Genomic DNA, 14,872 nt, shown 5'->3' on the forward strand with positions numbered 1-14,872 from the left:
ACGTTCTGCATCTTTTGAGAGGGTGAGGTTTATTATGCAATGGACAATACTTGCTAGGGTTGTTGTTAGTTGTAAAGGCTTCAGTCTTGAGCACTGAGATGGGTTTATTGATGTTGAAAGTATTCAAAGAGGATCTACCTGGCTTGGTGTAAATTGTACTGCTTCCTGGACCTGTGAGGCTAGGGCAGGCATGGGCAAACTACGGCCCGCGGGCCATATGCGGCCCATTAAGCTTTTTAATCTGGCCCGCAGAACTTGATGAAATTATATTAATAAACCTTGTTAACGTTTTTTCCCCTCAATTCTGGCGTTTTCCCGATAGATGACGCACTCTATATACATTGACCTTTGTTGAGGTGCAGCGTATTACTCCACATTTGCGCTTTACTTTGTGACCTTGTAGCGACCCATTTCCTGGCACATCCGAACCGGCTCACAATTAGCCAGCTTTCCGGCTAAGGGAGATAGCCTGCGGGGATTTGCGAGCACAGAGCTCCGCATACTGGTGCGCTCTCACTGTTCTGTCATTGTGCGGGTCGTTGTTGAGTTTTGGCACAGGGGACAATTGAATAAGAAGGAGCAGGACAAGTAGACCTGCATATCCTACCGTTTTTGAAATAAAGACAGTCAGGAGGAGAGTGATGATGATAATATCTTGAAGGATAACAGAATTTTCAGTGCTTTAAAATAATAACTGTTACTATTAAAAAAAAGCTGTATTTTATTCATTTAATTTTCAGTGTTTTAAAAGTCATTTCAATAAATAGCTAAATACCATGGGACTTCAAAGACAGATATTTTGTTGTAATGCATTTGTTCATTTTCAATTGAAATTAAAGCACATGTTTTCTACATATTCAATGATATTTTATTTTCTCTTATGAGGTGTATTACCAAAACACTCTGTCCATCTGCTCCTGGTCTGGCCCCCCCCGTCAAATTTTAGAACCCTTTGTGGCCCTCAAGTCAAAAAGTTTGCCCACCCTTGGGCTAGGGTCGTTTCGCTTCTTCGCCTCCTTGTACACAAACTTAGTGAGGTGCTTAAAGGGAGGAAATCGACCATCGTGTTCTTCCTTGTACTCTGAGGCAACAGACAGCCACCTGTCCTGCAGCCCAAATGGAAGTTTGACCACGATTTGTCTAATCCCGGATGGAGTATCTAGGTATACTAGACCAGCTGAGTAGCCATCTTCTTTGGCACCTTGGATCTCCATGAGTAAATCTCTGAGTTCTCTTAACTTAATGTGATCTTTGGCTGACACCTTAGGAAAGTTTTCCAGACGTCGATATAGCGCCGCTTCGATAATTTCGGGGGCCCCATAGCCCTCCCAAAGTCTCTCCCATGCTTTGCTTAAGGCTAGCTCGGGTTTGTTGATGTACACTGAACGTATGCGTCTCACCTGTTCGCATGATTCTTTTCCCAGCCATTTTGCCATAAGATCCAACTCTTGAGTTGCTCTGAGCTGGACTCCGTGGATAGCGTTGGTGAATGTGGAGTACCATGCACGGTAATTTTCAGGTTTATCGTCAAACTGCTACAGTCCCGAAGTGACGAGATCTCGTCGTGCTAAATACTGCATCATGGGATCAACTGTAAGTGGCATGCGGGCTGGGGAAATACGTTAGCGCGTATATGACTGAGGGCGTACATTTCTTATGGAATTTGCTGTCCTGAATTTGACCTCTGCATCTCTTCTCCCTAAATATTGTAAGTTTGGTGTCAAGAAGTATTTGTCATCAGCTCTTTCATTCTTGACTTCATCGCGGAGTTGCGAGGGTAAATTGTCTTCATCATATGGATGTGATGCAATCGGGTCTGCCTGAGGTTCCTCATGACATGGGATGTTATCAAATACGTACGGAGAGGAAGGACGAGGCTTCCTGTCTATTTGAGATCGGACATAGTCGCTTGTGCGTTCCAATCTGGTCCTTTCTGAAGTAGATCTTACGTCGGTCAGATTATGCAGTCCTTCAGCTTCTTCTATGTACTCTGCTTCCACCTTGGCAGCTTCTTCTTCTCCTTCTAGCTTCAGCACTTCCAACTCTGCCAATATCCTTGTCATTTCCAACTGGATTTCGGCTTCTCTGGCAGCCGCTTCCATTTCTCTGGCAGCCTTTTCCTTCTGGATTTCGGCTTCTTTGGCGGCCCCTTCCATTTTCAATTTTGCTGCTCGCTTGCCGTAGTCCACCCGCACATGGGCGGCATCTGCTTTAGCTCTTGCCTGGGCGGCCTTACTTGATGATGCCCTACTGCCCTTGTCGCTGGGTGGCATCGACTTGATGCTGGATCGAGATGACATTGCAGCACTTGAAACACCTGATAATGCCGCTTTTTCACTATAGCGTTCTCGCTCGGGTGTAATGAAATGCCAAGATAAACCGTAGTCAATGAGAACAAGGTCGCCGTAAGATTAACCATTTACTGTTCACTCTTCACATTAACATATGGTGAAAACTGTTGATAAAACAATACAAGATTGATACAGTATTTGTTCCCTTCTTGATATCACATTTACATTGTAAATACTTGTAAAAGTAAACTACAACTACATTGCATTTAAGTGCAGCATACAGCCTACACCATGGACCGCTTTAAATACACTTCAACTCAAACTATCTGTAACTCTTTAACTAATGAAAACATAAACATTATCGATCGTCGTTACTTTTAACAGGATCGGCATTAACATCTTAGTTCAATATATCTATTAACTTACAGCGTTGCTCTCACTGTGATTTCTAATGCTTACAAACAACTTCTTGCTCGGGTCTGCCTCGTGCGAGCCCCCACCCTTGCGTCGATCCCAAACCATTATTTTCCCACAAGACGCGGCAAAACCGGATGTGATGTCATTGCATGCTGATATATTTTACAGGCAATGAATATACTTTAAACAATTCCAATTCTAACTAGAAGATACTAACAAATAAATTACTAAGCGAAAATATTATAAACTAAATAACTGCCATAAAGGCAACACAGATACTGTTACAGCTACAGAAAGGATAGGTAATGTAGCAGGATCCTCTTTTGAGTCAGTATGGGTGGAAGTCAGGAACAGGTAAGGAGCAGTTACTCTGCTAGGGGTATTCTATAGGCCCCCTCGTAGCAGCAGAGATACCGAGGAGCAGATCGGGAGGTAGATTTTGGAAAGGTGCAAAAATAACAGGGTTGTTATCATGGGTGACTTTAACTTCCCTAATATTGATTGGCACTTGATTAGTTCCAAGGGTTTAGATGGGGCAGAGTTTGTTAAGTGCATCCAGGATGGATTCCTGTCACAGCATGTAGACAGGCCGACTAGGGGGAATGCCATACTAGATCTAGTAATAGGCAACAAACTGGGTCAGGTCACAGATCTCTCACTGGGTGAGCATCTGGGGGACAGTGATCACCACTCCCTGACCTTTAGCATTATCATGAAATAGGATAGAATCAGAGAGGACAGGCAAATTTTTAATTGGGGAAGGGCAAATTATGAGGTTAAAAGGCTAGAACTTGCGGGTGTGAATTGGGTTGATGTTTTTGCAGGGAAATATGCTATGGACATGTGGTCGATGTTTAAGGATCTCTTGCAGGATGCTAGGGATAAATTTGTCCCGGTGAGGAAGATAAAGAATGGTAGGGTGAAGGAACCATGGGTGACAAGTGAGGTGGAAAATCTAGTTAGTTGGAAGAAGGCAGCATACATGAGGTTTAGGAAGAAAGGATCAGATGGATCTATTGAGGAATATAGGGTAGCAAGAAAGGAGCTTAAGAAGGGGGCATGAGAAGGCCTTGGCTAGTAGGGTAAAGGAAAACCCCAAGGCATTCTTCAATTATGTGAAGAACAAAAGGATGACAGAAGTGAAGGTAGGACCGATTAGAGATAAAAGTGGGAAGATGTGCCTGGAGGCTGTGGAAGTGAGTGATGTCCTCAATGAATACTTCTCTTCAGTATTCACCAATGAGAGGGAACTTGATGATGGTGAGGACAATATGAGTGAGGTTGATGTTCTGGAGCATGTTGATATTAAGGGATAGGAGGTGTTGGAGTTGTTAAAATACATTAGGACAGATATGTCCCTGGGGCCTGACATAATATTCCCCAGGCTGCTCCACGAGGCAAGGGAAGAGATTGCTGAGCCTCTGGCTAGGATCTTTATGTCTTTGATGTCCACGGGAATGGTACTGGAGGATTGGAGGGAGGCAAAAGTTGTCCCCTTATTCAAAAAAGGTAGTAGGGATAGTCCGAGTAATTATAGACCATTGAGCCTTACGTCTGTGGTGGGGAAGCTGTTGGAAAAGATACTTAGAGATAGGATCTATGGGCATTTAGAGAATCATGGTCTGATCAGGGACAGTCAGCATGGCTTTGTGAAGGGCAGATCATGTCTAACAAGCCTGATAGAGTTCTTTGAGGAGGTGACCAGACATATAGATGAGGGTAGTGCAGTGTATGTGATCTACATGGAATTTAGTAAGGCATTTGACAAGGTTCCACATTGTAGGCTTATTCAGAAACTCAAAAGGCATGGGATCAAGGGAAGTTTGGCCAGGTGGATTCAGAATTGGCTTGCCTGCAGAGGGTCATGGTGGAGGGAGTACATTCAGATTGGAGGGTTGTGACTAGTGGTGTCCCACAAGGATCTGTTCTGGGAACTCTACTTCTCATGATTTTTATTAATGACCTGGATGTGGGGGTAGAAGGGTGCGTTGGCAAGTTTGCAGATGACACAAAGGTTGGTGGTGTTGTAGACAGTGTAGAGGATTGTTGAAGATTACAGAGAGACATTGATAGGATGCAGAAGTGGGCTGAGAAGTGGCAGATGGAGTTCAACCCGGAGAAGTGTGAGGTGGTACACTTTGGAAGGACAAACTCCAAGGCAGAGCACAAAGTAAATGGCAGGATACTTGCTAGTGTGGAGGAGCAGAGGAATCTGGGGGTACATGTCCACAGATCTCTGAAAGTTGCCTCATAGGTAGATAGGGTAGTTAAGAAAGCTAATGGAATGTTAGCTTTCATAAGTCGAGGGGTAGAGTTTAAGAGACGCGATGTAATGATGCAGCTCTGTAAAACTCTGGTTAGGCCACACTTGGAGTACTGTGTCCAGTTCTGGTCACCTCACTATAGGAAGGATGTGGAAGCATTGGAAAGGGTACAGAGGAGATTTACCAGGATGCTGCCTGGTTTAGAGAGTATGGATTATGATCAGAGATTAAGGGAGCTAGGGCTTTACTCTTTGGAAAGAAGGAGGATGAGAGGAGACATGATAGAGGTGTACAAGATATTAAGAGGAATAGATAGAGTGGATAGCTGGCACCTCTTCCCCAGGGCACCACTGCTCAGTACAAGAGGACATGGCTTTAAGGTAAGGGGAGGGAAGTTCAAGGAGGATATTAGAGGAAGGTTTTTCACTCAGAGAGTGGTTGATGCGTGGAATGCACTGACTGAGAGTGGTGGAGGCAGATACACTAGTGAAGTTTAAGAGACTACTAGACAGGTATATGGAGGAATTTAAGGTGGGTGTTATCTGGGAGTCAGAGTTTGAGGATTGGCACAACATTGTGGGCCAAAGGGCCTGTAATGTGCTGTAATATTCCTTGTTCTATGTTCTGTGTTTCTCAGGGTTGAAGTGTCTGTAACAAAGGGTATGCATTGCAGGTGAGAGGGGGGAGATTCAAAGAGGATGTGAGGGGTAAGTTTTTTACTCAGAGAGTGGTGGAGGCCTGAAAATCAATGCCTGGTTTGGTGGTGGATACAAATACATTAGAGGCTTTGAAGAGATGTTTAGAATGAATGTGAGGAAGATGGAGGGATATGGACATGGTGTAGGTAGGAGGGATTAGTGTTTAGAATGAATGTGAGGAAGATGGAGGGATATGGACATGGTGTAGGTAGGAGGGATTAGTGTTTAGAATGAATGTGAGGAAGATGGAGGGATATGGACATGGTGTAGGTAGGAGGGATTAGTGTTTAGAATGAATGTGAGGAAGATGGAGGGATATGGACATGGTGTAGGTAGGAGGGATTAGTGTTTAGAATGAATGTGAGGAAGATGGAGGGATATGGACATGGTGTAGGTAGGAGGGATTAGTGTTTAGAATGAATGTGAGGAAGATGGAGGGATATGGACATGGTGTAGGTAGGAGGGATTAGTGTTTAGAATGAATGTGAGGAAGATGGAGGGATATGGACATGGTGTAGGTAGGAGGGATTAGTGTTTAGAATGAATGTGAGGAAGATGGAGGGATATGGACATGGTGTAGGTAGGAGGGATTAGTGTTTGGGTATTTTTTATTTGCCTTTTAGCTGGTTCGGCACAACATTGCGGATCAAGATAAAAGAAAGTTCCAATTCCTGCTTGGATGTTGAATTAACATTATCTGAACTTAAATGGGCTATTAATGGTGCTGATCTAACATCACCTGAGGAAGATTATATTTGTTATACGATGTTTAATTTGGAGAAGGAAGTCTGAGAATCAGAAGGGGGTGCTGCGGGAACCATTTTGATTTTTTCTTCTCGTCGGGGTTAAGAGAGGCAGGACTGCGCAGGCGTATGATGTTGGGCAGTGAAGCATGGGAGATTTAAAAGGAACACAGCCTTATACAGCGGGCAGCAGAATGAGCCGGGAGCAGAGTGAAGGCTTAAGGGCTTTGGCTCAACGGGCTTAGGCAGAAACGGGCGAGGCAAAGTAGGTTTAGTTTTCAATTTTTCCTGTTATTTGAGGAAAGGGGGAATTATGAGTGTGAGGGCAGCTTGTTCTTCTTGGTGTTGGATGTGGGAGATCCTGGAGTCTCCTAGCGTCCCGGACATCCACATCTGCGCCAGGTGCGCCAAGCTGCAGCTTCTCAGGGACCGTGTTAGGAACGGGAGATGCAGCTCGATGACCTTCGCCTGGTCAGGGAGAGTGAGGAGTTGATAGAGAGGAGTTACAGTCAGGTGGTCACACCGGGGCCACGGGAGGCAGACAGGTGGGTCACGATTAGGAGGCGGAAGGGGAAGAGTCAGGTACTAGAGAGTACCCCAGTGGCTGTACTCCTTGACAATAAGTACTCCTGTTTGAGTACTGTTGGAGAGGACAGCCTACTTGGGGGAAGCAACAGTGGCCGTGCCTCCGGCACAGAGTCCAGCCCTGTAGCTCAGAAGGGAAGGGAAAGAAAGAGGAGGGCAGTAGTAATAGGGGACTCGATAGTTAGGGGGTCAAATAGGTGATTCTGTGGACGCAGACAGGAGACCCAGATGGTAGTTTGCCTCCCTGCTGCCAGGGTTCGGGATGTTTCTGTTCGCGTCCAAGATTTCCTGAAGTGGGAGGGTGAGGAGCCAGAGGTCGTGGTGCATATAGGTACCAATGACATAGGTAGGAAAGGGGAAGAGGTCCTGAAAGGAGAATATAGGGAGTTGAGAAGACTCCGCAAAGGTAGTAATCTCAGGATTACTGACTGTGTCACGCAACAGTGAGAGTAGGAATGGAATGAGGTGGAGGATAAATGTGTGGCTGAGAAATTGGAGCAAGGGGCAAGGATTCAAGTTTTTGGATCTTTGGGACCTCTTTGGGGGCAGGTGTGACCTGTACAAAGAGGATGGGTTGCACTTGAATCCTAGTGGGACCAAAATCCTGGTGGGGATATTTACGAAGGCTACTGGGGAGGCTTTAAATTAGAATGGTTGGGGGGTGGGAATCAAATTTGATGATACTAGGAGAGAAGAGGTTAGTTCACAAATAGAGAAAGCTAGTAGACAGTGTGTGAGGGAGGATAGGCAGGTGATAGAGAAGGGGAGCGCTCAGACCGAAGATGTAGAGGAGAAGGAAGAAAAAGATAATAAATTTGATTGCATCATTAGGGGTAAACAGAGAGGAAGAGGTGGAGAGTTTCTTAAATGCATCTATTTTAATGCTAGGAGCATTGTAAGAAAGGTGGATGTGCTTCGAGCATGTATTGATACCTGGAAATATGATGTTGTAGCCATTATTCAAACATGGTTGCAGGAGGGGTGTGATTGACAACTAAATGTTCCTGGATTTAGTTGCTTCAGGTATGATAGAATTGAGGGGCAAGAGGGGGAGGTGTTGCACTTCTTGTCAGAGAAAATATTACAGTGGTAGTTTTGCAGGAAAGATTAAAGGACTCGTCTAGGGAGGCTATTTGGTTGGAATTGAGGAATGGGAAAGGTGTAATAACACTTATAGGGGTGTATTATACACCACTTAATGAGGAACAAGAATTGGAGGAGCAAATTTGTAAGGAGGTAGCAGATATTGTAGTAACCACAAGGTTGTGATTGTGGGAGATTTTAACTTTCCACACATAGACTGGGAAGCCAATTCTGTAAATGGGTTGGATGGTTTAGAGTTTGTAAGATGTGCGCAGGATAGTTTTTTGCAGCAATACATAGAGGTACCTAATAGAGAAGGGGCAGCGTTGGATCTCCTGTTAGGAAATGAGATAGGTCAGGTGACGGAGGTATGTGTTGGGGAGCACTTCGGGTCCAGTGATCACAATGTCATTAGTTTCAATATCATTATGGAGAAGGATAGGACTGGACCCAGTGTTGAGAATTTTGATAGGAGAAAGGCTAACTTTGAGAAGATACAAAAGGATTTAGAAGGAGTGAATTGAGACAATTTTTTTAATGGGAAGGATGTAATAGAGAAAAAGAGGTCATTTAAAGGTGAATTTTTGAGGGTACAGAAACTTTATGTTCCTGTTAGGTTGAAAGGAAAGGTTAACGATTTGAGAGAGGCATGGTTTTCAAGGGATATTGGAAACTTGGTTTGGAAAAAGAGGGAGATCTACAATACAGGCAAAATATAGGTAGCATGCAGTAAATGAGGGGCTCGAGGAATATAAAGAATGTAAAAAGAATCTTAAAAAGCTAAAAGAAGATACGAGGTTGCTTTGGCAAGTAAGGTGAAAATAAATCCAAAGGGTTTCTACAGTTATATTAATAGCAAAAGGATAGTGAGGGATAAAATTGGTCCCTTAGAGAATCAGAGTGGACAGCTATTTGTGGAGCCAAAAGAGATGGGGGAGATTTTGAACAATTTCTTTTCTTTGGCATTCACTGAAGAGAAGGATATTGAATTGTGTAAGGGAAATGAGTATGGTAGTTATGGAAACTATGATGAATAAAGAGGAGGGAGTACTGGCGCTTTTAAAGAATATAAAAGTGGATAAGTCTCCAGATCCTGACAGGATATTCCCTAGGACCTTGAGGGAAGTTAGTGTAGAAATAGCAGGGGCTCTGACAGAAGTATTTCAAATGTCATTAGAAACAGGGATGGTGCCGGAGGATTGGTGTATTGCTCATTTGGTTCCATTGTTTAAAAAAGGTTCTATGAGTAAACCTAGCAATTGACGACAGTGGTGGGTAAATTAATGGAAAGTATTCTTAGAGATGGTATGTATAATTATCTGGATAGACAGGGTCTGATTAGGAACAGTCAACATGGATTTGTGTGTGGAAGGTCATGTTTGACAAATCTTATTGAATTTTTTGAAGAGGTTACTAGGAAAGTTGACTGGGGTAAAGCAGTGGATGCTGTCTATATGGACTTCAGTAAAGCCTTTGACAAGGTTCCACATGGAAGGTTAGTTAGGAAGGTTCCATTGTTAGCTATTAATACTGAAGTAGTAAAATGGATTCAACAGCGGCTGGATGGGACATGCCAAAGAGTAGTGGTGGATAACTGTTTGTCAGGTCGGAGGCCGGTAACTAGTGGTGTGCCTCTGGGATCTGTACTGGGTTCAATGTTGTTTCTCAAATACATTAATATCCGAATGATGGGGTGGTAAATTGGATTAAGTATGCAGATGATACTAAGATAGATGGTGTTGTGGATAATAAAGTAGGATTCCGAAGCTTGCAGAGAGATTTAGGCCAGTTAGAAGAGTGGGCTGAAAGATGGCAAATGGAGTTTAATGCTGATAAGTGTGAGGTGCTACATTTTGGTAGGACTAATCAAAATAGGACATACATGGTAAATAGTAGGGCATTGAGGAATGCAGTAGAACAGAGTGATCTAGGAATAATGGTGCATAGTTCCCTGAAGGTGGAATGTGGGTAGGGTGTTGAAGAAAGCTTTTGGTATGCTGGCCTTTATAAATCACAGCATTGAGTATAGGAGTTGTGACGTAATGCTAATATTGTACAAGGCATTGGTGAGACCAAATTTGGAGTATTGCGTACAGTTCTGGTCACCAAGTTATAGGAAAGATGTTAACAAAATAGAGAGAGTACAGAGGAAATTTACTAGAATGTTACCTGGGTTTCAGCACCTGAGTTACAGAGAAAGGTTGAACAAGTTAGGTCTTTATTCTTTGGAGCATAGAAGGTTGAGTGGGGACTTGATGGAGGTATTTATAATTATGAGGGGGATCAATAGAGTTGACGTAGATAGGCTTTTTCCATTGAGAGTAGGGGAGATCCAAACAAGAGGACATGGGTTGACAGGGGGCAGAAGTTTAGGGGTAACATGAAGGAGAACTTCTTCACTCAGAGCGTGTTAGCTGTGTGGAATGAGCTTCTGGTAGAAATGGTAGAGGTAGGCTCGATATTGTCATTTTTAAAAAAAATTGGATAGGTATATGGACAGGAAAGGACTGGAGGGTTATGGGCTGTAATGATCCAAAAACCTACTTCATTATCCACAATGCCATGGCCTTTTCGGATATGGCCCTTGTGGCTAAAGGGATCAGGGGGCATGGAGAGAAAGCAGGTACAGGGCTCTGAGTGGATGATCAGCCATGATCATACTGAATGGTAGTGCAGGCTCAAATGGCCTACTCCTGCACCTATTTTCTATGTTTTCTATGTAACTGTTATATGGTTATATGGTTTACACAGTAGGCTCATTTCAGTATCTTCACATGTATGTAAGATGATGGAATGAATGGTTAGAGCAAGGCTTCCTTACTTTGTGGAGAGTAGCTCACATTTTCTTCTGCTGATCCCTCAATGAGAAACTGATGTCTGATGTCAGCTGTTGAGTAATTTGTTGTTTTTCAGCAGCTGTACAGGGTAAAAACATAAAAATACTATAAATTACAACATAAATAATGTCAAAAAAAGAAATACTGAGATAGTGTTCACAGGTTCATGGTCCAATCAGAAACCTGATGGGAGAGGGGATGAGGCTTTCCTGGATTGTGGAGAAGAGAAAGAGTTAGATGTGGTGTTAGTGTTAAAGAACCCGATGGGAGTGAAGAAACTGTTGTGGAAATGTTATATTTGGGTCTTTGTCCTCCTGTACTTCCGAATGAGGCAGAATTCAGAGGAGGGCAAGGTCCAAATAATGGTTATCAAGTAGTGTAAAAATGAGCAAAAAACAGTGAGCTAGTGGACATTGGTTCATGGTCCATTCAGAAATCTGATGTCAGAGGGGAAGAAGCTGTTCTTCAATGATTGAATATGTTCCTTCAGACTCCCATAACTCCTCCCTGATGGTAGCAATGAGAAGAGACCATGTCCTGAATGATGAATGCATCCTTCTTGAGGCAATGCCTTTTGAAGGTGTCCTTGATACTGGGGAGGCCCATGATGGAGCAGGCTTCATGCAGCTTTTTCTGTTCCTGTGCTGTGGCTCCTCTATTCCAGGCAATGATGCAACCAATTTGAATGCTCTCCATGGTACATTTGTAGACATTTGCTCAAGTATTTGGTGACATATCAAGTCCCCTCAAACTCCAATGAAATATAGCCGCTCTTACAGAACATAGAATAGAATAGTACAGCACAGTACAGGCCCTTCGGTCTACAATGTTGTGCTGTCCCTTAAACTCTGCCTCCCATATATCCCCCCACCTTAAATTCCTCTATATACCTGTCTAGTAGTCTCTTAAATTTCACAAGTGTATCTGCCTCCACCACAGACTCAGGCAGTGCATTCCACGCACCAACTACTCTCTGAGTAAAAAACCTTCCTCTAATATCCCCCTTGAATTTACCACCACTTACCTTGTATTGAGCAGTGGTGCCCTGGGGAAGAGGCACTGGCTGTCCTCTCTATCTATTCCTCTTATACCGCATTTGTAGTTGCATCTAAATGTTGGGCTTAGGATAGATCTTTGGAGATGTCAAGAACCTAGGTCTAATTTGAAGGCAAAATATAATATAAATGGTAAGATTCTTGGCGGTGTTAAGGATCTGAGAGTTCTTGGGGTCCATGTCCATAGGACTCTCAAAGCTGCTCTGCAGGTTAAGAAGACGTATGGTGTGTTGGCCTTCATCAATTGTGGGATTGAAATCAAGAGTGGTGAGGTAATGTTACAGCTATATTAGACCTTAGTTAGACCCCTCTTGGATTAATGTGTTCAGTTCTGGTCACTTCACTACAGGAAGGATGTGGATGCTATAGAGAGAGTGCAGAGGAGATTTACTAGCATGTTTACTGGTTGGAGTGTGTACCTTATGAGAATAGGTTAAGTGAACTTGACCTTTTCTCCTTGAAGTGACAGAGGATGAGAGTGGCCTAATAGAGGTGAATAAGATGATGAGGTTCATCAATCGTGTGGATAGTCAGTGGCTGAAATGGCTCATCAATCGTGTGGATAGTCAGTGGCTGAAATGGCTAACACGAGGTGCTTTCAAATAGGTACTGAGGAGATGCCATGGATAAGTTTTTCACACAGAGAGTGCTGGGTGCGTGGAATGCACTGCTGGCAGCGGTGGTGGAAGCAGCTAAAAAGGGTCTTTTAAGAGCCTCTTAGATAGGTACATGGAGCTTAGAAAAACAGAGGGCTATGCGGTAGGGAAATTCTAGGCAGTATCTAGAGTAGGTTACATGGTTGGTGCAACACTGTGGGCTGAAAAGCCTGTAATGTGCTGTAGATTATGTTCTAACAACCTCTTGTAGTTGGGTGTCCTCGATGGTGGGGAAAGCTGTTCCCATGATGTATTGGCTGTCCACCACACTGTATAGCCTCTTGCCATCCTGGGTGTTGGAGTTTCTGTACCATTCTGTGAGTCAGAATGGTTTCCACTGTACATCTGTAGTACTTTGTCAGAGTCTTCAATGACATACTGAACCTCCTTAAAAAAAAAGAAAGTACAGACACTGGCGTGCATTCTTTGTAGTTGCATCTAGACCCAAGGCAACTCCGTCTGAAATGGTACCTCACAGGAATTTAAAGCCACTCGCTCTCTCCACCTCCTACCCACCTATGAGAACTGACACCTGGTTCTCCTGACTTGCCCTCCCATTGATCACCCTCTGGGTTTTGTTGACGTTTAGTGGGAAGTTGAATTTGTGGCATCACTCAACCAGGCATGCCATCTCATTCTTACATGCTGACTCATCACTTTCAGGAGCAGGCAGCATCGGTGCAAGCAGCGGAGCGGGAGTAAGGAGTGCTCGTGATCGACATACGACTGGAGATCGGAGGATCAGCCATTGTAGGTAGGCCGAGCCCCTCGGACCTACCTGGAGAGTACCTGAGGAGGAAGGTAAAGCTGCGCAAGCGCGGATGACGTCAGCGGTGAGCGTGGGCTTTAAAAAGCGACCCACTTTCAGGAACGGGCAGCGTCGGTGCGGGCAGCGGAGTGCTGGGCTTTGGCTCAGTGGGCTTCGGCACAAGAGGACTTCGACAAGAAGCCTGTTTTTCATTTATTCTGACTAATCTGGGATCATGTAATGGGGGAGACAGTTCGAGCAGTGGTGTGCTCCGTATGCAGTATGTGGGAGGTCAGGGTCAACACAGTTGTCCCTGATGACCACACCTGCAATAGGTGCATCCAGCTGCAGCTCCTATCAGACCGAGTTAGGGAATTGGAGTGGGAGCTGGATGAACTACGGATCATTCGGGAGGCAGAGGCAGAGATAGATAAGAGTTATCGGGAGGCAGTCACACCGAAAAGTCAGGAGGTAGGCAAATGGGTGACAGTCAAGAGAGGCAGGGGGAGCAGACAGAGAGAGCAGAGCACCCCTGTGGCTGTTCCCATCAAAAATAAGTATACCGTTTTGGATACTGTTGGTGGGGATGACCTACCAGGAACAAGCTGCAGTGGTCCTGTCTCTGGCACTGAGGTTGGACCCTCGACTAGGAAGGGGAGGAGGGAAGAGAAGAGAACGGTAGTGATAGGGGATTCTATAGTCAGGGGGGTGGATAGGAGATTTTGTGGGGAAGATCGAGAGTCTTGGATGGTATGTTGCTTCCCTGGTGCCGGGGTCCGAGACATCTCAGATCGGGTGCAGGTTATTCTCGAGAGGGAGGGCAAGAATCCAGATGTTGTGGTCCATGTAGGGACCAACGACATGGGCAGGATGAGTGAGGGGGTTCTGCGTAGGGAGTTCAGGGAGTTAGGTGCGAAGCTGAAGAGCAGGACCTCCAGGGTAACAATCTCAGGATTGCTGCCTGTGCCACGTGCGAGTGAGGCAAGGAACAGAAGGATTATAAAGAATAATACATGGCTGCGAGGATGGTGCAGGAGGGAGGGCTTCAGGTTTGTAGATAATTGGGCTTTGTTCCAGGGAAGGTGGGATGAGTTCCGAAGGGACGGTTTACACCTGAACTGGAGCGGTACTAACATTCTTGCAGGGAAGTTTGCTAGTGCTTCTTGGGGGGGTTTAAACTAAACTTGCTGGGGGCGGGGATCCAGAATGTGAGAGAGGATAGTGAGAGGAAGAATAAAGGACAGGTAGGGACTTGCGGTGAACTATGTGCCTATCTGGACACGCCCCCTTCTGAATGCTCCTGTGGCTCCTCCCACAGGCCCCTGTATAAAGGCGATCAAGGTCTGATTCTCGCCTCATTCTCCAGGATGTAGTATGATGGTCACTCACTGCTGGTTCCTTCTTCAGTCAATAAAAGCCGATATCTCGCCTTACGTCTCAGAGTGAGTTATTGATGGTGCATCAGGACTACACGGTTCCAGAATATTAAGTGTGT

At 44.7% G+C, this 14,872-nt stretch overlaps 1 protein-coding gene across 1 annotated transcript; it reads right to left on the reverse strand.

Annotated features, from left to right (window-relative positions):
* Positions 1-1,016: 1,016 nt before the first annotated feature.
* Positions 1,017-13,511, reverse strand: LOC132393826 (uncharacterized). The gene is made up of 3 exons (XM_059969219.1): positions 12,832-13,511; positions 10,903-10,997; positions 1,017-2,455 (listed from the first exon to the last, which is right to left on the reverse strand). The coding sequence occupies exon 3, from the start codon at positions 2,298-2,300 to the stop codon at positions 1,623-1,625; it is 678 nt and encodes a 225-aa protein (XP_059825202.1). The 5' UTR covers positions 2,301-2,455; positions 10,903-10,997; positions 12,832-13,511; the 3' UTR covers positions 1,017-1,622.
* Positions 13,512-14,872: the final 1,361 nt, after the last annotated feature.

Source organism: Hypanus sabinus, chromosome 1, assembly GCF_030144855.1.
Source record: "Hypanus sabinus isolate sHypSab1 chromosome 1, sHypSab1.hap1, whole genome shotgun sequence".
Taxonomy (NCBI): Eukaryota; Metazoa; Chordata; class Chondrichthyes; order Myliobatiformes; family Dasyatidae; genus Hypanus; species Hypanus sabinus.